This window comes from Medicago truncatula, chromosome 3 (genome assembly GCF_003473485.1).
Source record: "Medicago truncatula cultivar Jemalong A17 chromosome 3, MtrunA17r5.0-ANR, whole genome shotgun sequence".
NCBI classification, from domain to species: domain Eukaryota; kingdom Viridiplantae; phylum Streptophyta; class Magnoliopsida; order Fabales; family Fabaceae; genus Medicago; species Medicago truncatula.
The window spans coordinates 22,421,118-22,444,839 of record NC_053044.1 but is presented as its reverse complement, the minus strand read 5'-3'; the positions used below and the strand labels follow the sequence as shown (position 1 = coordinate 22,444,839).

Sequence of the window (23,722 nt, the reverse complement as noted above, 5' to 3'; positions counted from 1 at the left end):
TAGAATGTGATGAGAACAATGTATACAGCATACGTTTATTTTATCTTCTTTAACAATACTAGCATCAAGCCGATTAATCTTTCCGATTTGTTAGATCGGATTTTTAAGAATAGTCATCCAAATCAGATTGAATCGCATTTGATTTTTTTTTTTTTTTTTTTTTTTTTTTATATCCGGTGATTTTTTTGTCTCAAAATCGATCCTAATGACACCACAAACACCTTAAGTTTGTTATAATGATATTTTTTCCTTTTTACAAGCACCCTGAACTTAAGTTTGTTATAATGATAATGATAGATTTTTTTTTGACAAACATGATAATGATAAATATTACTATGTATAAAAATAACAAAACTTGAATAGATTTTCTTAGATATTTTCGTGTAGTTCTTCACATGAAATACTTATAACTACTAACGATTTCTTTAACTCATAATCTTTTCAAAGTTTGTTATAAACATAAAATATAAATCCCACAAATTATTTTACAACAGAAATTCAATAAATTATAATAAAGCACCTAAGGGTGTCATACATATCATTAAAATCAAAGTGTTTAATTCACAATAAAAAGAAACGTCGCTAACTTATTTTTTTATAATTTTTTTTTATGTTGAAAGATAAATATTTTTAATTTTTAAGAGAAACATAAATTTCTAACTTTTTAATTTGGTTAGCAAGTAGATCCGGTTTTATTTAACAGTTTATTTATTTATTGGTACCCTTCCTTCAATTTTTTTTTGAGCAATGATATTTGACAACCTTTCTTTTCTCTCTTTTCATTGGTCTAAACCAATAGAGAGAGAAAAAGGAAGAGAGAGTAAGAATATAATGTAAGTATCAGATAAAAAGTTATCTAAAAGTTATCGTAAAGTGGTTGTAGAAATATCATTTCTCTTTTTTTATTGGCACCTCCGTTTCTAGCCCTTCCAATCCAACACATGTAACAAACAACGGCGCATGTTATCATATTCCGTTAATCACCTTCAAAAAAGAACAACGCGCGTGATATCACGCGCGCACTAATCGTTCTTCTCTTGTAACCTTGGGAAAAACACACTCTTTATCCATCTCCTCTTCGATTCACCAGCTTTCTGTTCCTCGTGTCTGATCCACCTTCGAATCAACAGAATCTGTAAGCACTTCGAAAATTCCCATGTACCATTGTTCAATTTAATTTAGCTTCTGTTTTCATAATTTCAATGACCCATGATCTTGAATTGTTTTAATTTCAATTTTTTTGATTCAATTTTGAAACTTTTTTGTTTTTTATGACGACCCTTTTGAAGTTTTGATAGATTTTAGCTTTAATTGAGGATTCATGAGGATTTTTTATGTTTCTGTTATTTTTACTGATAAATAGCCTGAATTTTTGTAATCAGAACCTTATTGATCTTCTGTTATTAATTAATGTTATGAATAATTAAATTATTTAATGTAGGAAATTCAATTCAATTTTTACTTGTGTGCTAAATAAAAAGTTAGATTTTTTTAATTGTTCTTTACTGAGTAGTTTGAATCAAATTGATTGTGTTTGCTACATAGGAGTAGTAACTCAAGGTGTTTTTTTATGTGTTGGTGTATGAGTGGTGATTTTAACTACCAATTGACAAGGTTTTAGAAAATGGTCTGCTGCCGCGATTGTAGCAGCAACAGTGATTGCAACCTCTTTAGCACCAGCACTGACTGAGTGACGTTTCTGATTGAAGGCGTGTCCAGGGTCAAACACATGTCAGTGTCCGATCACTGAGACATGTAATTACATTTAATTATTTCATTTTCTCAAATTATTATTGATGTTAGTGTATGTATCGTTTCTTTGTCTTTGCCTCATAGATTGCAATTGCATTAGCAATATTTAAGCAATGTCAAGAATCATTAAATGGCGTAGATCATCCATGACTTAAAACTTCATATCAATTATGGTCTTGATTATTTCAGGCTTAGCTTAGTAAGAAATAGAAATTTGAAGATTAATTCCCGTGTTGGTTTTGTTTGTTTTACTGGTCAGTTGTTGATTGTATGAATTGTTTTGATCAGTGTTATTATGATGAGAAGGGGTCAAATATCTGCGAGAAAGACGCCATCTCTGGTTGATCTTTGTGTTCAAACAGCTATAGATAATTTAAGATACCTTGGAAATGTTGGTCCTGTTGATCATCATCTGCTTGAACGAATCTTGCCACACTGCACACTTGACCAGTTGACGCATATCGAGAAGGCCAGCGAAGTAAGACGGGTTTTTGTTAACTATTATGAGTGAAGTTAGAACAAGATAAATGAATCTATAATTTGTTTTATTTGATTTGGCAGGGGATGGATTTGAGCCCGGTAACAGATAAATTGTGGAAAAAGTTCTTTGAAAAGCAGTTTGGTATAAGTTGCACAAATGAAATAATTAGGAGGATGACAGAAAAAAGAGTGTCATTCAGATGGTTGCAGTTGTATGAGGTATTTTATTTTTACTTGTTTTGTTTTTTCTTTTCAGACTCGGTTATATTTCAGAACTGATAGAAGTATTATATGTATTTGTTCTTTCTTTTGCACTAGATACTGTACCATGTAATAGTATAAGCGTGGATTGATTTTGCGCTGTTTTTCCTCTAACCTTTTCCTAACTCTATACACAGGCTAAGGGAAAAGAAGTGGCTCAGGCTGAGAATGAAGCAATTGATCGACTCAGGGAACGCTACAAGAATGCGGATGCAAGTAATGACTTTTTCTCTACCTTTCTGCTACTTCCTTTTTCCTTCTAGGAAATTTGCCTGTGTCATACCAAAAATGCTAATTATCTAGAATTTCTTGTTTGATAGCAACTCATGCGTCGTTATATTTCATGCCGTCTGCTTGGTATAAAATAGTTACAAAATGTTGATACTATGCAGAGAAACAGAGCAGGCAAGTAAAAACATGCACCAAACTTCCACCTTCAAGTAAAAGAAGATTTTGGGGAGGTAATTTTTTGTTTTATTTTATTTCTGTTGTTTGTTTCCCTCTACTTCACTGAAGTTGTAGCTTTCAATTTTTTAGTTGTTTTTTCATCTTTGACGATTTTTTGTAGATAATGGACCTGGATACAACGTGTCAAATGTGAAGAGCAACATAATGAAGAAGTCAAAGATAGAATTTCTTAAGAGGTAACCTTTCTTTTCTATGATTATCGGATTGATGCTTCCAAGTATTTCAGAAATCACTTTACCGTGAAACATACTAGAACTTTATCTGTTCATGCATCTTGAACCGCATATTGACTTAAAATCTTGTTGGTTTGTTTTTCTAAAATTCTTGCAGTCGGGAGGTAAAAAATATCGCAGCAATGAAGAAAAATTCTATTCCGAGGAGTAGCAGGTAGGTACATATAATATCATTATTTGGTACAAACGTCGTTCTCTTGTTTTTCTCCTCTCATTTTGTTTTCCTCGACAATTCTCATGAAGTTGCTCCATGTTCTACAGTTCATCAAGCAGCATGAAGATCGGAAGCATGTCTGGAGTTGGTTCAAGTTCCAAAGGTCCCAATCTTCAAAAAGGATGTTTTAGGGGCAGACAATGAGGATAGCAATGCTATGTATCATTATTTGCTTTTAAATTGTGATGATAGCAACATTTATATTCATGCTAATACAAATGTATTTTCTTCCCTTAAAAAAAATGTATGTTCATTGCTTGCTTCTAAAATTGACTCGACATTTATGTGTTGTTATATGTACCGCGTAGATAGAATCAAATTATGCAGTTGTTTGTATTGTAATATGTTGATTTCCATATATAAATGCAATTACAGTTCATTTTCACATCCAATGTTCATGATTATGATCGATGATGCAACTGCAACTTGCAGGCATTGAGCAGTTTTGTTAAAAGAAAATATTGTTTAGAAAAAGAAAATTGAGATGGATTGATTGATTTTAAGAAAAGCTAATATTGTTTGCTTCTTTTACCTATCTCTTTCCAAAAGTATTATACTTTTTTTAATTTTTGATGAAATGAGGAAATAATAGAAAAAGACAAGGAAGGAGTCCTTCTACAATCATTATCATTTCTAAAAAAAGCTAATAATTTTAGCTTTCTTATCTTTCTCTTTACTAAAAGTTATTCTACTTTTTTAATATAACAACATGCATTATTTTAAAATTAATATCAAACATAAATAAAATTTGTAACCTTACTTCTTTCAAATCAATTCTGTTAACATCAAATTTTTTCAAAACTAATTTTATCAATACCTAAAACATTCACATGCTAGATCCCACTTACTAAAGGCCAAACCCAAGTGCCAGAAATCATGAATACAACAGTTTTTGCAACCCTCCAATTTTAATCCTATTCCTAAGCTTCCCTTTTATTCTTCTTCCCAAAAATTTAATTAGCAAAATATGATCGATATCTAAGATTTATCTATTCATCAAAAAGATATATAGGAGCTCAAATAAAATATCTGTGACGCGTATAAGATACATAGAATGCATTGGCGAGATTAAATATGTTACAAATACAATTAGATTGCAACATATTCACAAGAAATCAGAGTGGCGCAGCGGAAGCGTGGTGGGCCCATAACCCACAGGTCCCTGGATCGAAACCAGGCTCTGATATTTTTAATTTTTTTTTGTGCGTTTTCCATTTTATGTAATTTACCTTTCTATCCTTTGTCTAGTTTTCCAGGACATACATATAGTTACATGCCAACGTATTTATACAGCAAAAATTTCAGATACATATTATCAATAAAAATAAAAAGTTCACTTCGAATATCAACAGTATAATTTCAGCTTTTTTCTTGTATAACTTTTTTGGAGCTGATATAAAAATATACATATACAACCACAATGTTTGAGAAAGTATTTCACTACCTCTCAAAAATTATGTTTGAAAAATTTATCAATGTTTGAGAAATATCAATAACTTTTTTGTGTTGTAACTATCAATTTATTTCACTCTCTAAAAAAATGGTTTATCTCACTCAATACAAAATGTTTGACGTTGTTTGCTCGAGTCAAATTAAAAACGTCATTGGATTTTGCGTAGTAATAATAATAATAACAGTATGAGTAATTGCGATTTTCGCTTTGGTTTTAATAATATCCAAGCTTTATACTTTAACTGAAATAAAGATTTTAATTGCAAAATCTTTTGAATGGTGTTTTAGAGGTTATTATAATCTTTGGTTCAATATTCAAAACCAACTAAAATATAATTATATACTATTCCATTTTACTTGTCTACTTGCAACCTAATAAGCTGCACCTCAACCCATTTGGGGTTGGCCTAGTGGTTGACTTGAGATCTTGGAGTTTGCTCTTCCAGAGGTATCAGGTTCGATTCCCTCTGGTGCCAATTTCGGTGGACTAAGTCCATACAGAGCTTGCTCTGGCTTTAAACGGGGCCCCCGCAAGTGGGCGGTGGGATTGGTCCCATCGGATTAGTCGATTCTTGGATCGGATACAGAGTTTTAAAAAAAAAAAAAAAAAACTGCACCTCAATGGAATTTCTTGAGGACCTTAATTAGAAACTTCACAACACACATAATCAATTGATTTTCCGTCGGATGAATGCACTTTGCAAGATATTCTCCCTATCACTAAAAAACGTTTAGATGAGATGATACAAATCTCTTTTAAATTGACCAATGTATTATGTCTGAACTTGAATTTGGAGATACAACAAAGTTAATATAGGTAGAGAGGATTTGTCGCTCATTTAAGTCCTACAAAACTCGAGAGGTTAATCTCTAATTACACGTGGAGGATATCTAATTAAAAAAAAAAATCGAAAGAAAAAGTTTACATCTCCAAAGTAGCACGGTTTCACAAACGTGAAAAAGTTTATATTCCAAATTAGCATGGTTTCACAAACATACTAACTTTACATGCATTTTTTGTTTTTTTTTTTGTATAGTATTTTCCGTATGCAATTGTTGATATTAATCTCCTTGAAGATTTTAAGCAATATAAGAGTTGTCTCTCCTAAATTTTGTCCGTATAGATATATGTTGATAATGTAACAAAATTCTCTTGGCTATTCATACATTCTACAGTCTCCTTGTGAGGTTTATTGAGAATCTGACATTTTTACGATAAACATTGCTTATGCAATGCTTGCATATTCCTTGGGAAGAAACCCACTTTGGACAGGTCAAGTGTAGAAGTCGAATATCGAAGTTTTGCTCTTGTAACAGGAATTAGCTAAACTTCAAAGCTCATGTAATAACTGAATAAGCTAGTTAGAATTCTGATAGTGTTGCTTAAATATCTGATGATATTGTGGTTAAAATATGGTTTTAGTCCTTGTAAATTTTTCTTTTGTTTTTGGTTCCTGCAAAATTTTGTTTTTGAAAATAGTCCCTTTTTAAAAACAAAATATTTTGCAGGGACCAAAAACTACAAAATTGGTTCAGTTATAATGTGCCACGTATGCAAATCATCACAAAAATAAGGTCAGGGACTATTTTTAAAAACAAAAAATTTTGCAGGGACCAAAAACAATTTTTTTTTACAGGGATTAAAACCAACGAGACATATTTGCAGGGACTAAAACCATATTTTAGCCCATTGTTATTATCAGCAGCATAGAATTGATAACTTAGTTTTTGGAATTTGAATATCTGACTGATAAAGCAATTATATGCTGTTTTATGTATACCAAGTATCAGCATTTCAACCTTTTTGTAGTATAAATCAGATCAAAATTGACCAATAAAAATATCCTCAAGTAGTTTATATTATTTGGCTGTTTTTATATTTTCAACAACTCATATCTCTCTAAAACCAACATAAATGTATCAGATGTATTAAAATATGCCCCACAGATGTAGGATCAAAATTTGCAAACAAATTTCTATTATTCATCAACAGGAATCATGAGCGAATTCACTCTTGCTAAAATTTGAGAGCTCATTCAAAGCACTGGAGTTGATTTAGGAATCATATTTTATTCATTAAGTTCAAATAAATTTGTCCTTTAATTCAAATAATTGTGTTTTATATTTTTCAGCAGCTCATATCCCTCTATAGCCAACATAAATTTTACATTCAAGTCCAGTGGTCACTTCATGTTTCATATGCATGAAAATGTGCCATTAGGATTTAGGATGAAAATTTGCAAACATATATCTACAACTTTATCAGTAAGAAAATTTTATTCTTTGAAGTGTGAATCAGCAATCAGCAAATTTATCACACAAACACACTCACAAATACTAGTTTTTTATTTCGTAAATGTTACGTTCGAAACGACTAAAATTTTCTATAGAACTTCTGGCACATGTACTACTTGCATAGTTGAAGGCTCCAGCTTGGAACTGCAAATCCTCCACTATGATCATTCTGCTAGAAGGTAATGACACCAGCTTACATTATTTATGCAGTGACATGCTACTTCATAAAAACTCCTTGCCACTTCCTAATTAAAGAAAAACACAATTTAGGTAATTAAAAGCAATAATCAGATAAGATTTGATTCTTATGCAAGGAAAAGAATACCATTTACTTTATCTCTGAACTTTGTTCATAATTATTCATTATATCTTGAGTCTATAAGGTTATATCCCAGATCCAGCAAGCCGCCTCTTTGAAGCATTCGATACAGATAACTGGCCAAGCTTGTCGGTGTTACTTCCACTCGGTACAGTTCTTTCTTTGGTTGGAGCATAATGGCGCAGCCATTCCCCAACATATACCTGGAACATAAAATATATTAGTTATATACAAATTTTTTCCCATTACTAACATTAAGGATGATAAAATTTAGCCTTAAAATGATACAGCCAGCAAATCATTTTCCAAGATACCAGATGCTACAATTTTCGTAAAAAGAGATGCTACAAATAAAATACAGGTGCATCACGACAGGCAATAATGAAAGGAAAGGAAATAACCTGTTGAGGTCTCATAATCTTTGTATCCGGATCATCCAAGGACTCCCGCCAATGTGCCAAGTATCCAGCCATACGAGGGATAGCAAATAAAATAGTGAAAAATTCGGGTGGAAATCCCATAGCCCTGAAATAACATAAACCAATCAGATCAATCTTATTCAAATATTCCGGGAAGAATGACATATCTTATGATGTCTAGTTAAAAAATCAGATGTAGTAATAGATTACCTATATATTAATCCAGAGTAGAAGTCAACATTTGGATATAGCTTCCTCTTGACAAAATACTCATCAGACAGAGCAATCTTCTCCAAGGCAACAGCAACCTACAAAATCAAATAATGGCATATAAAATTTTCAAGTTCAAACTAAATATAGAAAAAAAAAATGATATTTTGATATTATTAAGTCTGAAGTAAAATAAACGCAGAAAAAAAAAAAGAGATGTATTTTGATATTGAATTCATAATCCTGGTCATCGATCAATTGCCTCATGAACAATATACCCAAAAAAATATGTAACAGACATAACATAGACAGGGAATACAAGATGGATAAACACCTCAATCAAAGGATCCCGGCCAACAATAGAAAACACTTCCTCGGTCAATTTTTTTAAGACCTTTGCTCTAGGATCGTAGTTTTTGTAGACACGGTGTCCAAAACCACTGAGCTTTCGTTTCCTAGAGAATAAACAGCACACAGTTAATAATATGAAAAACAACAATGTCAAAAAGTGGCAGATGAAAAAAGAGCAAATCATCGCCAATCAGCAATCTTTATTGATAAGAACCCAGAAGAAATAAAAGGTAACGTCAACCTGGCTTTAACACCTTCAATGAACTCTGGAATGTTATCAACACTTCCAATTTCACTCAGCATTTTGAGGACAGCCTGTATAATTGAAGGATGCATTAGCATTGTCACACATTTCTTTTACTCTCTGTTTAAATATGCAATACAAAAAATGCTCACGAGGGACTTGAACCATTTAATTACCTCGTTAGCTCCACCATGAAGAGGTCCATATAGAGCTCCAACACCGCCAGCAATAGCAGTGTATACATCAACACCACTGCAAATAAGGGTATTGTTAAAGCAACATATAACAGGAATCTTTAGTTTTCTTTCAAAATTGCTATTTAGACCAAACTGTATCTGCTGGAAAGCAGCCAAAAAGACTAGGAAAAGTTTATAAGCAGCATGCTATTTTGATAAGTAGTGAGAGATCTACCTTGATGCAAGGTGGCGTACAGCAGATGTAGAGCAATTCATTTCATGTTCTGCATGCAGGATGAAGATGATGTCCAGTGCACGAGTTAGACGAGGATTAGGTTTATATGACCGATTGCCACTGCAAAAAAAATGCATAGTGGAGATTTAACGAGTTAGACTCTTCTGATAAAATACTTGAATCTGAATATTTCTCTCACTCTCTCTATCTCTCAGATAACAAACTTCGTACAAGTATTTATATATACATGAGAGGAATAATCTAAATAGGACTGTGATCCTATCATGATCCTATAATTGATAATTGTTAAATTAAATCAAATAGTATGCTGTTATTATTTGATCATCAAATCTTAAATCATAAACCGTCTTTTGGTAAGTCAGTCATGCTAGTTCTGAGAAGACGTACAGAGAATCAAGCATGTAAAGGAAGTTCTCTGTGTAAGAAAGTTTGTTGGATGGAAGAACAGGTGGCCTTCCTCCCAATCTAAGATTAATCGCAGCAGCAATTGTTGTTATCTGCAAATAAGCATACAATTGATTTAATATTGCACGAAAATTCAGAAAATTATGCTTAAACAGTGCAAGAAGCATTCAGAATAATTGAATGAGATATTACATATGACATTTACGGAAGATTAAGGAATTCATAGAATTGAATAGCAAACCTTTCCGATAATCCGCACTATTTGCTTGTCTCTCACTTGCTTTGAGTTGTAGATATCAAGTCCCTGCATTAAAAAATATATGCAAAGTTAAAAAAATGATAAAACGCGAATCAAATAATAAAACATGGCAAAATTTTGAATCCTAACAAGAAATAAACTTCTGCTCATGATATAGAGGATGGCTCACAATATCATGTTCATATCTCTTAAAAATAGTTTCTAGATATTTTTAAATTTTGATATTGTCTTCTATTTGAATGGATATTTTTCCTTTGTATGACATCTTATATGTTATGCACAAAAAGAATTTTATTCAAAATCCTTTCCTAAGTTAATTTTAAGTAGCAGAGTCAAAGCTAGTTGCTGTGAATAAAACGGACAAAGTAAAAATAAACATGTAGTAAAACATTGTCAATATGAAGAAATTGGAAAAATAGGTAGGATGAAGCAATTCCACAAAATAAAGTTAAGAATCGATTTCCATCACATACAAAATTCCACATTCATTATACAAGTGCATCAATGCTGATCCAGAAAGATGAGAAACTTGATCCTGACAACGGTTTGTGTTACTTACTCTGAGAGCAGGATTTGCATCGGGATGAAAAACAGATAAAGCACTCAGAGCATTAACAAGTACACCCATAGGATGTGCATCTTGAGGCATAGCTTGTATGAGATCCTACAAAACAATGTTATGCAACCACCAAGTTAGATAAATACACCAGTGTTATCAATCACAGATCGTGAAAAATAGCAGTTTGTTCAAATTCTACTATCAAATGGAGCTATATTATAGCAACTATTTGGAAATATTTTGTAGTAAATAGCGTATTCGGAAACAATAGCATTTGTTCAAATTTTGCTATGTTATAGCGCTATAGCGCCGCTATTTGACAACACTAAAATACACACATACTTCTCAAAAAGAAATGAACGACCTAATCACTCTCCTTTAGATTATCATGACAAAGGAACTTTGTATAGTGATTGCAGGAGAAATCATGAAGCCTATAAATTACTCCGTCCAGAATGAAATATAAGTAAAAATGGTATTTGAAAAGTTGATGTACTAACTAATGTTTAGACCATATACATTAACCTTTCAAATACTCTTTTTGCTTAAATTTCATTCGGGATGCAAACCTATCTTGAGAAAATGAGGCATATACATAACATAAAAGTTAACAACACTAATACTGATAATAACAGCCACTGTTAACATAACAATCATCAATGTGTCTTCTTCAAAAACTATCATCAATGTGCCAGTTAAATGAAATAACAAAGTAAGAAAATAAATTGATAAAAGAAAAAGCTCACCAAAACACCCTGTGGTAAAGCTGAGTGTTGAGATATAGCAAACTCCCATTCTTGTAACTGACTTGCAGAAGGCAAATTTCCATACACTGAAAATATATGCATAAACTTTAGTCTTCTCGGACATAAAAATTTGCATCTCAGTTAGTCAACGGTGGAAAAAACATTTGATCCACATATCATAAACAAAGGCTAAAAGCAGGGCCATGTTTGGCCATAAAATTTGATCCCAAAAAATGTTCAATCATAATTATAATAATTACACTTGAAAGACCAGGCCTTAAAATTTTCACTTAGTATTCTTATATTGCACTTGATAATTTAGGATTGCCAATTTAATATAGTTATCTGTAACTATGTGTCTTATCTATTTAGTATCAATAATATGTTTGACATCTAATCGGAAAAACAGTTTGAGTCAATAATTATTTCAAGCAACTCCATTTTGAATACTACATGCTTATTAGTTACGATATGTTGATGTAAAATTAGCAAATTGTATGTCCGAAGTTTACAGTCTCGACGTTGTTTCATGATTCTTTTTTTACTAAATACCAGCTAAAGCTATTTGATTTTAAAACATCGATGAATGATTTAGCATTTATTAAATTACAAAAATAACATACGGGGATTGATAATTTACTTTATTATATTAAGATTCTCTAACAATTTTTTGCCGAAGAGTCGAAAACTACTATACTCGACTCTGCATAAAGGTTACATGCACACGCAAGAATTTTCTGAAAAATACTCACATATGAGATATGACACTTCCGGAAAGGTGCTTTTCTCGGCCAACTCCTCAATGGGGTATCCTCTATATCTAAGGATTCCCTCATCACCATCAATATAAGAAATTGTTGATCGCACAGGAGCAGTGTTTAAATATCCAGGGTCATAAAGTTTGAGTCCCTTGTCATTCTTCCCAGTTGATATCTGTAAACCAAAAATTAGAGCATCAGATAATATTATAGTCGAATAAGAGAAGAAATCAAATCACACCGGTGTAACATTTGAATAGATTTACACCAGCATATCCAGCCCAATGACCAACTAATCAGGGGGCCAATCCCACCGTCCACTAGCATGAGTCTTAATATTTTTATTTGATATGTATACAAAATGCATAAAGATTAATACATAATCATCATTCAACAACTACAGATCAACCCACCTAATATTTCATCATATACCTCTTACCTAAAATAAAAATCTAAATTTTCTTACTTGTAAGCTAAACAATCATATAATTATTAAAAGAAGCAGAAAAAAGCAAAATTGAACAAGACCCAATTGATCAAATAAAAAATAATTTCGAATGTCAAATCTACAATTGAAAATTCATCAACACAACAAAATTGATCACAACCAAATAGAAAGAAAATGAAGCAGATTCAATCCCTCACCTTCTTGAAATCATTGGCTTTGACGGTGCCATCAGGAGAGACTTCAATACTATACTTCTTCCCAGTACGTTCATCAACAACGGTGAGCGTTCCTTTGACATTGGACGGTGGAGAGATCCCAGAGGAAGCGGAGAGGTGGAGAGGATGGAGGAGTGCGGCGGAGGAGGTGGTGGAGGAAGGAAGCAAGTGAGCTGTGAGGGTGGATAAACGGTTCCGTGCAGCGTCGTGCATCTTCGATTCCGTTGTTGTTGTCGTTGACATTGTTGTACGATGTTTGTGTCTTGTGTTTGTGTTTATGTTGTTTTTCGTTATTCTTTGAATGGATTCGAGAAATAAGGATCGTATTATTGTTAGGATTAGGATTAGAATTGGAAATTGGAGTCAAAACTGAGATTCACGTCTTCCATGTACGTAGATTGGTGTTACGTACGGTACACCACATCATTCAAAATTTAATTCTATCTTTTCACTCTTACTTTTATCTTGAACGTTATCAAAGAGTACTCATATTTGAATAACCATTTAATACAAACTTTTGTGACAATTTCTTTTCTCTTTTTTTATTGGTCAAAAACAATGGAGAGAGAGAAAGGAAGAGAGAGAATAAGAGAATAATGCAAATATGAGAGAGAAATTTGTCAAAAAGTTGTCACAAAGTGGTTGTACAAATATCATTTCTCTTTATCAAAACTCTCTATTCCAAAATAGATGTCGCAGTCGACTACTGCACACATGTCAATATACAACTTTAATCATTAATTTTTTTTTGGCAAAATTACACTTTTAGTCCCTTAACTTAATTTCAGATAACAGTTTGGTCATTTATCTTTTTTTCATTTCAATTTGGTCCTTTTTATCTATTTTTATATGAATTTTTAAGCTTAAAATTCATGATTTTATTTTCTTATAGTCTTTCAGTCTTCAAATATATGATCTTCGTCTATGTTTGCATAAGAATATAAGATTTGAAGCTTGAAAATGTATTTAAAATGGACAAAAAGGACCAAATTGAAATAAAAAAAAATAAAGGACCAAATTATTACCGGAAATTAAATTAAGGGATTAAAAGTGTAATTTTACCTTTTTTTTTTTTTTTTACAAGAACTTTAACCATTATTATCTTTAATTATATGAATTGTAGAATTATTTTCTTTAGGATAAATTATTTTATTGAATACACATTATCCTATCTTGACATTTAACACATTTTCCTTTTAATTGTTTTTTTTTTTTGGAATCATTTTAATTGTTTTTGAATTTTTCAAATTACATCCCATATATTCATGGTTACATTCTAAAATAACAAAATTACCCTTAAATAAAATTTAATTTTCCTTCTTTCTTCTTCCAAAATCAAGAAACACCTATTCCTTCTTTCTTCTTCAAAAACCATACTTATCTAACAAAGATTTCTCCCTTTGATGAAGAAGACTTCTTGATTATACTGTAATTGAAATTAAGTGAAATGAAACCTAAAGGAAAAAAAGGACTTGCTTCAACGATGGAGAAGCTGTAATTCAATTTTAAACTCAGTTTAAGTAGATTATGTAAACTGAGTTTAAATGTACATACTAAAAGTTAAATTTTTCTTTAAACTCTTCAACCTTGTTTAATGATTCTACATAATCTTATTTTAAGAGTGTAAGTAGGTTATATAAACTAAGTTTACATGTACCTACTTAAACTGAATTTAAGTTAACTTCAATAATGTTAATAACATATCAATGTTTAACAACAATAAAAATAAAAAAAATAGAAACTCTAGCATCATTGAACAAAAGGACTTACTTATATGTAATATATTATGGATGAAAGATGCTTTGATTCACTTTTAATCTTTTATATAAATTGATTGAACATCCATGATTCTTTGTGGGTGAAAGAGGGTGAAATTTTAGAGTAACGATGATGAATGAAATAAAAGTTTTATGAAATTTTATATAAAAAGATTATTTTTGTATTAATGTAAAATTCTAAGTAAAGTTGGGTGCAGTACATAGAGTGTGATTAGAAAAATTAATTGTTTTTGTTTACAATATTATTCAATTTAGCCATACTTTCTAAAAATTTATGTACATCATGCCTGCCAAGTTAGAACCACATCTCAGCTTATCAAATAGAAACAAGTATGTCCTCCTGAGTTTAGTTCAGTTGGTATGGACAATACATAATGCAATGTTCGGGGTCCGAACCCCGAAAAAAAAAAAAAAGTATTCATCCTAATTTGTAATTTTACATATGATACCATCATATTTATTTTTCTTCGATACTAAATATATCAAATAATTGCAATATTCATTCACCTATTATATACCATTTTCAGATCTAATAATAAACAAAAGACATTTGGTATGAGGTGATTCATCTCAAAACCAATTATCATGCATTGTGCTGTCACGTGAAAGGTTTGAATGAATTTTATTTAATTTTGTACATGAAAAATTATACTCAAAAGACTAGAGTTGTTATAGTGAAAAAAAAACTTTAACATGGTTATCATAAAATTATACACCAAATGTTAATTGTTAACTTTAACATGGTTCCAATTTTGCTAACATGAAATTTGTAGTTCTATGAAAGTTGCATATGTAAATTCGAGTGAGAAAGATGTGTGTGTCAAATATATGTGAAACGTTTATATAGGGACCTAAACAAGTTTGTACTCTATAAAAAGATATAATGCTTATGTATTCGAAAATTTTGTTTGAGCACAAGGAGACATAATCTTGTTCTTATTTATCGGTTTAATCCGATTGGGAAAATATTGATGGAACTGATACTAAACATTTCTCCTGCTTGAGTTCATTATATTTGTACTTTTGATGGAACAGATATGCTTATTTTGTAATTACAAGATATATAAAATGCAGCAAGCAGAATGACTTGAACCATTTATTATTCACATTGCAGGAAAATTACAATATTTCCTCTATTTGGAAAATTATATCACCAATCTGGATAACATTGCAGGATTTGCCACATGCAGAATAACCTGATAAAATATGAAACAAATGAAATGGATGTAAGTTTTGAATAGAATTACATAAGGAAACAAATACTCAATATTTTGATTAATAAAACTTTGAAGTAGGTTTCACTAACCTTAACCAGCATGAACTCAGTTTCTGAGAAAGCTATTTAACTTTACGTTCAAAGTAACATAGAGCTTGTCACCAACTCTATCAATAAACCGAAAGTATGCATGTCTCCATTTTCTAATAAGAAACAAAGAACCACAAATCCCCCAGAAACCTACTGCAAATCCAACTCCCATGCCTAGGTACAACCATTCTCTTATAGAGTCATCATCTTCATTCTTTGTAGACGGCGTTGCAGTTTTAGAATTTTTTTCTTTTGTGGTACAATTACTAAGAGGAGCTCCACATAGTTTAGGATTCTCAATATAACTTGATGCATTAAAACTTTGAAGTTGAGTTCCTATTGGGATTATTCCGTCAAAGTTATTGTAAGATAAATTCAAATAACCTAAAAAGGTTAAGAGAGAGATGCTCTGAGGAATTTCACCATAAAACTTATTACTAGAGAGGTCGAGAGATTCCATATTTTTCATGCCTCCAATCTCTTTTGGTATTGTTCCGATCAAATTATTGTGAGATAAGTTTAACGTTTGAACTTGAACAAGCCGAAACATTTCCAATGGTACTTCTCCAGACAAGCTATTGTTTGAAATGTCAATAGTTCGCCTTTCCGGGTTAACATCATACACATAATCTTGACCTTTGGTAAATAAATCAATTGTGGCAGGACGCCATGCATACACACGATCAGTATCCATTTGTGTCAAGTTGTAGACACAATGTGGCAAAGATCCTGAAAGTTTGTTATTCGCAAGGTCTAAGTGAAACAAATTAGAGAGATTGAATATTTGTGGTGGAATAGTCCCTTCAAATTGGTTAGCTCTCAATATGACCACTTCTAACTTTTGTGAAATCAAAATTGGTATGGTTCCAGAAAATTCATTTTCTCCCAAGTTCATGATTTCCAATTGGTTCAAATCGGAGAAGTGCAATGAAACTTCACCAAATAGCCTATTACTCCACAAGCTAATGTGATATAAAATTTTCAAATTCTTCCAACTATGTGGAATTGTTCCTGAGAAGGAGTTGAAAGACAAATCAACAAAATTGGCCATTGGTGATATGTTTGGGAGTCCTCCTGTGAAATTATTGTGATCCAAACGTAAGTCAAAACAATTTAGTGTTAGGTTAGATATGTCTTCAACAATCGAATTGTTTGACAAAATAAGTTGTCCAGTTATTCTTTCTATAAGGTCCTTGAACTTATTTTTATCTAGCAATGAAATTCCTGAATTCGATAAGTCGAGATCTTGCAGTGATTTCTGTGTATATATCCAAGATGGAAAGTGTGGGCCTTGAGTTGTATTTTTCAATGAAAGGAGAGATAGTTGAAAAGGAGGAACCCAATCCAAAGCAAATTGGAATACAAAATTTGAATTACTCAAGTCTAGTGAATCTAAATTGGAGAGTTTGGCAAAATGTAAATTTGAAATTTCACCAGAGAAATTATTAGAGCCAATAGATAAGTCATTTAAGGATGAGAGGTTTCCTAGAGTCGAAGGGATAAAACCGCTTAACATGTTCCCTGAAAGATCAAGGCCTTTAATATTTATTAGTTGGCCTATTCCATCTGGAATTGATCCTTTTAATTGGGTTTTAGCTAGCAAAAGGTATTGCAAATTTTGAAGTTTTAGCAAGCTTGAAGGTATCTCACCATTTATATTGTTCCCTGAAAGGCTAAGAAAGTTGATATCTTTGGTGAGATTAAAAAATCCATCAAGTAAGTGAGAGGTGAAATAGTTGTAAGAAAGATCAAGAGTTACAATTGAAGACAAATTCACATACTTAAAAGATGTTCCAATTATGAAGTTGTTCAGGTTGCAATTACTCAACTGTAATTCTAATAGTGAAGGAAGTGTACTCACTGCTTGAATCCAATTGGTTTCCTTATGAAGATCAATAAAACTAAGGTTGAGATATTTCAAGGAAGAAAGTGGAGAAAGCCAATCAAGATTATCCATACTAGTAATTAAGCTGTTGGATAAGTCAAGGTAGACAAGTTTAGATGAATGTGTGAAGTTGTGTTGAATTGATGTAATTCTTATCACATCAAAATCATTAAGACTCAAATCCAAGTGACTGAGAAACTCAAGTTCTAGAATACAAAGATTCATCTCACCTTTCAAATATCTGATTGGCTCATCTTCAAAATTAGGTTTGAGATCAATTTTTGTAACTCTTCCGGTAATGTTGTCGCAGTGGACTCCTTCCCATACACAACAATCTTTTTCGGTTGACCACGTTGATATCCGACCAAAACTATCATTGATGCCGTGTCTGAACGTTAACAATGTCTCTCGATCTTTTTCATTGCATCGAGTGGTGTGATTGCTGCACATGCTTTTGTCGAATCGGGTTACATATAAAAGAAGAAGCAAAATAAATGACATTTTTGGAGTAAGAATGGTCATGAGCGTTGTTTGGATCAGAGAGGAAGATGTAATTCAAATATGAGTCTGATTCTTGTGTGATTATATGTGTAAGATTTTTCTTTTGATGTTATGCATATGAAGATGTTGTTAGATAATGGGAAAGCATGAAAAATGAAATAGCTCAAAACAAGATGACTTTTAAAAAGTAGGTGAAGACTTTGAATTTTGAAGTACAGTAGTTTGATTTATTTGTTATTGCATATCTTCAAACAAGAAGACTTAATTGGAAAAGTAGGGAAGACTTTGAAATTATTTTGAACTTAATATACATATTAATTTAGCTATAGTCTTTTTTTTTTATAGTTTCTATCCCAAGCATCAGTGGCAGAGTCAGAAAAAAATGTCAGGGTGGGCCACGAAAATTAACTATTGAGAAATTGTTTAAAGTCTCACAAAATAGACCTATAATTGAATTATTTAAATTTTCGGGTGGACTACTACACCACTTTGCAGGAATTTGGATCAACCAAAACATAAAACCGATACAAAATTGAATAAAATCTCGCAAAATAGACCTATAATCGTTGATTTTTTTATTTTTCCGGGTGGGCCGTGGCCCACCCCAGCCCATGAAGGGCTCCGCCACTGCCAAGCATACAGCATTGCCTACTAAAACTACCTGTTGCCAATTGATTTTATTGGTTGACATTGATATAATTGAGAAATTAAAATCTTCCTGCAATTGTGAAGTAATCTTTAATGATGAAATGAATGCAATACTTTTCTGTTGGTCACTAGAAATTCCTAATATTCTCTTACTTTTAAGAACTCGGAAGCGTGGTGAGCAATAATGGGTCAATGTCAATGTTCCAGAACCACAATAAAGAAAGAGGTGTTGGGTTCAAGTGTGAGTGGATAGTCCTGCATTAACTATAAATGGGCTAAATATTGGAAATATTAATTATAGAGATGATTCATATATTGTCTTAAGGTTTTAGCGAAGATATGACGTCTCTAACAACATTCTAAAACATGAGTTAATTAATCCTTGTATCATTGTTTTGATAAGGAAGAGATGTTTCTAATCTCCTTTTGGAACACAAGTTCTGTTTAAATTGAAGATAGGGAGTGAGTGGTATGTAAACCAATTAATAGTCACTACAAGAATTCCCTTATGTGGGATGTGCCTTATATTTGACTGCAAAAGGAGCCAAGTAAGCTCTTTGTTTTGCAAGACACGTATTTGAGTTTATAGCTTATGGCATATAGCTTATAAGTCCGAATTGTTATGAATTCGATGAAAAATCACACCAATAATAAATTTGATGTGTGGAGTAAGGGATAATCAGGCAACCAAAATCAAAGTGTATGGAACAATTATAAACACAAGCCAAAAGTAGAAAACTGCAGCGAGAGAAAAAGAAGAGAGAACACAAAAAAATTTGTTGACACAGTTCGTCCAAATTGACCTAGTCTGGGGGAGAGAGCAGCCCTCCGTTTCACTATATGATGAGTAACGTTTACAAAATAAATATCAATGGGTTACAAGAATAAGTCTCCCACCTAATTCTACCCAAAGTCCCAATCTCTTCCCGTAACCAAGAGACTCAATCCTAATAGTGTTTCCCAAGGTGAATCAATCCTCAAACCCTAGTGTTTGTTCAAAAGAGACAAACTCTATACAAACCCTAGTTTTGTTGTTGCCTTTCTAAACCCTTGTTTCATCCCTCTATCTCCAAGTTTACTCATGATACAAGGTCTATATTTATAGTAAAAGTATCGCTTAAAATTTGGAACAAATCTGCACCCAAAAATACGTTTCTGTTATTCGCTGCCAGCGCACCATCGTGGCACGATTTTTCCAGTGACTTGCTTCACGAAAATCTTCAACCATCGTGGCACGTTGCTTCTTTATCGTGGCACGATTTATGCAGATCCTGATTTTAAGTTAACTCTCACACGTATGTATGTCTAAAAAAAACTCGTTTGGTAACTGTTATTTTCTCACGAGCTTATAGCGATTTCTTAATAAGCTAACTCAAATAGCTTAAAGCTTATATCTTATCACTTTTTGTATCACATTTTATCTCAAATTTATAAGCCACTTCAATCAGATAGCTTATCTACTATCAGATATAAAAGTTAGTTTATCTGTCATCCATTATTTTTTACCAAACAGAATGTAAGTTTCCTTGTTTAAAATATATGTATTAGTATTGATCAAATTGATCTAAAGAAGTTCAAATTAACTCTGAAGGGGGTATATCTTTTGGAAAATGAGTTACTGCATTACTCCTACGTGCATTTGCAAACTTACATCGAAGCTTAGTTCTATTTTATCTCTTTTTCTTTGACCAAAGAAAACTTAGCTCATATCATTATTAAAAAATATTGACTACAAAGGTATGAGCAATTAAAAAATAACAAGATTTTAATTTAATAGAAACGAATTCACTAACATCACATTTGTTGCTAAGATTGAATCCACATGTTACCTTTTTTTTTGTTGTTAAAATGACATTCTAACTTCACTGTTCTTCATGAAAGTTAGATACATTATTTAAGGATAGTTCGTAAATTTCCTTTTCTCTTTTGATTATGTGATTAATGATGTTTAATTATTGTCAAAGGATGTGTGGCGGATTAGAGTATTTAAAATGTTGTTGTAACAACTAACAACCATAATAGTCCATTCAAGGTAGCTACCCATCACAATCACAATTCAATGAGAATGAGAATGAAAGGTATTTAAAGTATTAACTATAGTTTGACAGTTGGACCCTTTCCTCATTGGTAAGGAAAAGTGTCGGTTTGCTTACAACCATACGATAATAAATTTTCTCTTGGCAAGTAATTCCTGGTAAACTCCCGACTTGCTCAAATTTATCTAGAAGAGGAGTGTTAGTGGATGGTGTTAGATCGGATTGTGTGTGGTGTCCGAGGAAACGAGAGGTGGAGGATCACTTGTTTTGTCGATGTAACTTGGTAGCGGAAATTTGGTATTTGATCTTTAAATGGATTGGAATGGTGTCATTCTACCATGTGGTCTCTCTCCTAGATTATTTCTCTTCTTATTCTTTATCAAAAAAGCACCCTAAGGCCCTAGCACTTATCTTGCTTGCAACCTTGTGGAAGATTTGGGAAAAATCATTACACCAAGTGAAAAATGATTTCTGCAGCAACAGTAGCAGTTATATGATTCATATTATAGAATTGTTAATTATTGTAATGAAATGGATAGAAGTTATCATAAAATTCTATAATGCAGGAATTTAAGAATCAGAAATGCAATAAAATACACTGTCAGTGGAGTCAACCCTGGCTACATTCATTATATTCTGCTTAATTCATTATTTCTCCTTTCATTCTGTACATAAGGTAGAAAATAATAAGACAGCTTCCTTGAAAATAACAGTTGTATACAATTGCCTATGATTTAATGGTCTCTGACTCTAACAGAACCGAGATCTAGCTTTCGCATCATGAAATAACTTGCTTCAAAGATCTATCGCTTTACGCATGCAGGTTTGATCTATTCTGATATTGTCACATATGTTTAGACTGTCGTGCAATTGACAATAGTTTAGGTTCTGTTAGTTGACATATCCTTTTTGCATTTGATTGGGTCATAAGTTAAATATGCATGAGAGTTCTAATGGTGAGCTCACTTAAATTTGTCCAATTGTATGGTAAGGTTATGATGAACAACTTAGCAATTTGAAAAGGCAAGGATTTCCCGTCTCTCGTCTGTCAAGATAGTTTTGCTATAAAGATGTTTAGGGGAAGTGTAAGTTGTGTTGAACTAATCTCTTTTTTACAACATTATGGCTAAGCGTTTAAGTAGCTGTGAAAACAAACAATTATTTTTGCTACTATATATAACTTTGATGAAAGAACGTGAGTTTAAAGCTTGATTCTGTTGTCGTGTATACCATTGATTCATGAAGGTACAAATTTTGTCAAGTATAGCTTGAGTTTAGTAGTGTTTAGATTTGATATAAGTTATCGAAATTGAGAGAACACTCATAACCATAGCTGCTAGTCCTTTCAATGCATTTCTTTTAAAATCATTGTCCTTGCTCAAACTCTTGTTGTTCTCGGTAGATGAATAAATTAGTTTTCTTTTCAAATAATTGGTATTGTTATTGGAAGGATAAAATGGTAGAAAGTCTATGCTAATTGGTCTACCATTCTGTTCTTGAAAACTATTATTTGAAAATAACCATATTTTGGTAGTTGTAATGTTAGTTGCAGGCTATCGTTGATTGTCGTAACATATTTTAAATTACATAAACTGCTCATCTTATTACTTAATTTATAATTTAAAATCAGCTTAGCTTGATTTTAATATGATGCAAATGTTTTTAAATATCATTTCTTTTGTTCTTAATCTCATTTATGGACATGTCCTCTCTCATTTCCTATTTGTTTCAATAAACAAGAAGGAAGAAGGTTTGGAGTATCCATAAAGTGAGAGAAATTGATCATGAAAGCCTCATGTGGAGATTTTATATGCTGAGAACATTTAGTCAGAGGCTTTCCAGGAAAAACATATGATTTTTGCAGATTTATGGTGGAGGTTATTTTAATCAAATCCTTGATTTTAATGGTCGGTGTTGCATATAACTTTGGTTTTTGTCCCTCTATTCATCGATTGGTATTCTGTGATTTACTTGGCTATCAAAATTGTGAATTAATTCTGAGATTGCAATACACAAGGAAATAATATAATCCTGAACAAGTGGCCGATTTTGTCTCAGTTTCGTTGGTTGGTTAATGGTGTCTAAAAACCATTTTTCGTGAAGTGAAATATAAATGCTGCGATTGCGACACATAAGGAAAACAAAGTTGCGGTACATGTTAATTTTTACATTTTTTGTGTGTGCATTAGTGTGACCTATGCGTCTTCCATTCCTAACCTTTCACTACAAGAAAAGTACCCTGTCCCTACAGCCATTTTTTAAAGCGGGTAGTTTTTACCAACGGACATATGAAAAACTGTCACTAAAACCATTTTATTTATTTTATTATTTCTATTATATTATTATATAATTATTATTGTTATATTTTTTACAAATAGAGTGAGATTTTTTTTTCACAAACACGTACCGTACCATTCACACTCACACGCTCATCAATCTCAAAATGGCTTTTTCTTCATCAATCTAAAATCTCACAAACTCCATTGATCTCAAACCTCACAAACTCCATTGATCTCAAACCTCACAAACTTAAGCTGTATCGATTCCCTCACAAACCTAGAAACTCCATTGATCAATCTCACCTCACAAACCTCATCAAGCTCTGAATCGATTCCCTACTGTATCGATTTTCAAATCGATTTTGTTGTTCGTATTTTGTTCAAATTGATTTAGGGATCTTCAAATCGATTTTGCTCTTAATCGTTCTCAAGCTCACAATCGATTCTGCGTGCAATTTGGACGTGATATTGAAAAGCTATATATTCAAGCTTAAGCTGAAACGCGCGTGCATTCTGCCGTCAAAACAAACACAACATCAATCTGTATCGATTTTGTTCAAACTGTATCAATCTCAATCGTCGCCTTCATCGACCGTCGGACCGCCGATCTTCGAACTCGCTCTGGATCATTTTCAATCGCTGTGAGTAATTTTCGTTCTCTTTGTTTTAATTTTTGATATGAATGTGGTAATTAGGTATAGTGTTGTTATTCTTGAAATTAGTATACGTAGATGTGTTTTTGAACTAGATTTTGGGAAAATTTTGAAAT

At 32.1% G+C, this 23,722-nt stretch overlaps 3 protein-coding genes and 1 non-coding gene across 7 annotated transcripts; 2 read left to right on the top strand and 2 right to left on the bottom strand.

Moving 5' to 3' along the window:
* Positions 1-912: 912 nt before the first annotated feature.
* On the top strand, positions 913-3,795 carry LOC11434377 (transcription elongation factor B polypeptide 3). Of its 2 annotated transcripts, none has more exons than XM_003599870.4 (8): positions 913-1,135; positions 2,041-2,230; positions 2,314-2,451; positions 2,631-2,709; positions 2,886-2,954; positions 3,062-3,137; positions 3,292-3,348; positions 3,456-3,795. In XM_003599870.4, the coding sequence occupies exons 2-8, from the start codon at positions 2,048-2,050 to the stop codon at positions 3,550-3,552; spliced, it is 699 nt and encodes a 232-aa protein (XP_003599918.1). In that variant the 5' UTR covers positions 913-1,135; positions 2,041-2,047; the 3' UTR covers positions 3,553-3,795. The 2 variants fall into 2 exon arrangements, with proteins under 2 accessions (XP_003599918.1, XP_024634978.1); XM_024779210.2 differs by lacking the exon at positions 913-1,135 and adding an exon at positions 1,622-1,755.
* A 727-nt stretch (positions 3,796-4,522) lies between these two features.
* On the top strand, positions 4,523-4,594 carry TRNAM-CAU (transfer RNA methionine (anticodon CAU)). Its single transcript has one exon. It is a non-coding gene; the product is annotated as a tRNA-Met (tRNA).
* Positions 4,595-6,963: 2,369 nt separating this feature from the next.
* Positions 6,964-12,927, bottom strand: LOC11445289 (citrate synthase, glyoxysomal). 3 transcript variants are annotated; one of them, XM_003599868.4, is made up of 14 exons: positions 12,503-12,927; positions 11,852-12,032; positions 11,100-11,185; positions 10,354-10,458; positions 9,777-9,839; positions 9,518-9,627; positions 9,110-9,229; positions 8,875-8,950; positions 8,696-8,769; positions 8,438-8,558; positions 8,104-8,201; positions 7,876-7,999; positions 7,488-7,677; positions 6,964-7,400 (listed from the first exon to the last, which is right to left on the bottom strand). In XM_003599868.4, exons 1-13 carry the CDS (start codon positions 12,761-12,763, stop codon positions 7,540-7,542), a joined length of 1,557 nt encoding a protein of 518 aa, XP_003599916.1. In that variant the 5' UTR covers positions 12,764-12,927; the 3' UTR covers positions 6,964-7,400; positions 7,488-7,539. The 3 variants fall into 3 exon arrangements, with proteins under 3 accessions (XP_003599916.1, XP_024635364.1, XP_024635365.1); XM_024779596.2 differs by having other exon boundaries at positions 7,008-7,400; positions 7,481-7,677; XM_024779597.2 differs by lacking the exon at positions 6,964-7,400 and having other exon boundaries at positions 7,512-7,677; positions 7,874-7,999.
* Positions 12,928-15,233: 2,306 nt separating this feature from the next.
* Positions 15,234-18,112, bottom strand: LOC11444252 (receptor-like protein EIX2). Its single transcript, XM_003599867.3, has 2 exons — positions 15,605-18,112; positions 15,234-15,494 (listed from the first exon to the last, which is right to left on the bottom strand). The coding sequence occupies exon 1, from the start codon at positions 18,009-18,011 to the stop codon at positions 15,621-15,623; it is 2,391 nt and encodes a 796-aa protein (XP_003599915.2). The 5' UTR covers positions 18,012-18,112; the 3' UTR covers positions 15,234-15,494; positions 15,605-15,620.
* Between the last annotated feature and the right edge of the window lie 5,610 nt (positions 18,113-23,722).

Coding starts and splice junctions, on each gene's coding strand:
- LOC11434377 (XM_003599870.4), top strand. CDS start 2,048: ATGATGAGAAGGGGTCAAATATCTGCGAGAAAGACGCCATCTCTGGTT. Junction 2,452..2,630: donor GATGGTTGCAGTTGTATGAG/GTATTTTATTTT, acceptor CTCTATACACAG/GCTAAGGGAAAAGAAGTGGC. Junction 2,955..3,061: donor TAAAAGAAGATTTTGGGGAG/GTAATTTTTTGT, acceptor GATTTTTTGTAG/ATAATGGACCTGGATACAAC.
- LOC11445289 (XM_024779597.2), bottom strand. CDS start 12,763: ATGTCAACGACAACAACAACGGAATCGAAGATGCACGACGCTGCACGG. Junction 8,951..9,109: donor GTACGCCACCTTGCATCAAG/GTAGATCTCTCA, acceptor CCTTATTTGCAG/TGGTGTTGATGTATACACTG. Junction 8,770..8,874: donor TTCATGGTGGAGCTAACGAG/GTAATTAAATGG, acceptor TCAATTATACAG/GCTGTCCTCAAAATGCTGAG.
- LOC11444252 (XM_003599867.3), bottom strand. CDS start 18,011: ATGACCATTCTTACTCCAAAAATGTCATTTATTTTGCTTCTTCTTTTA.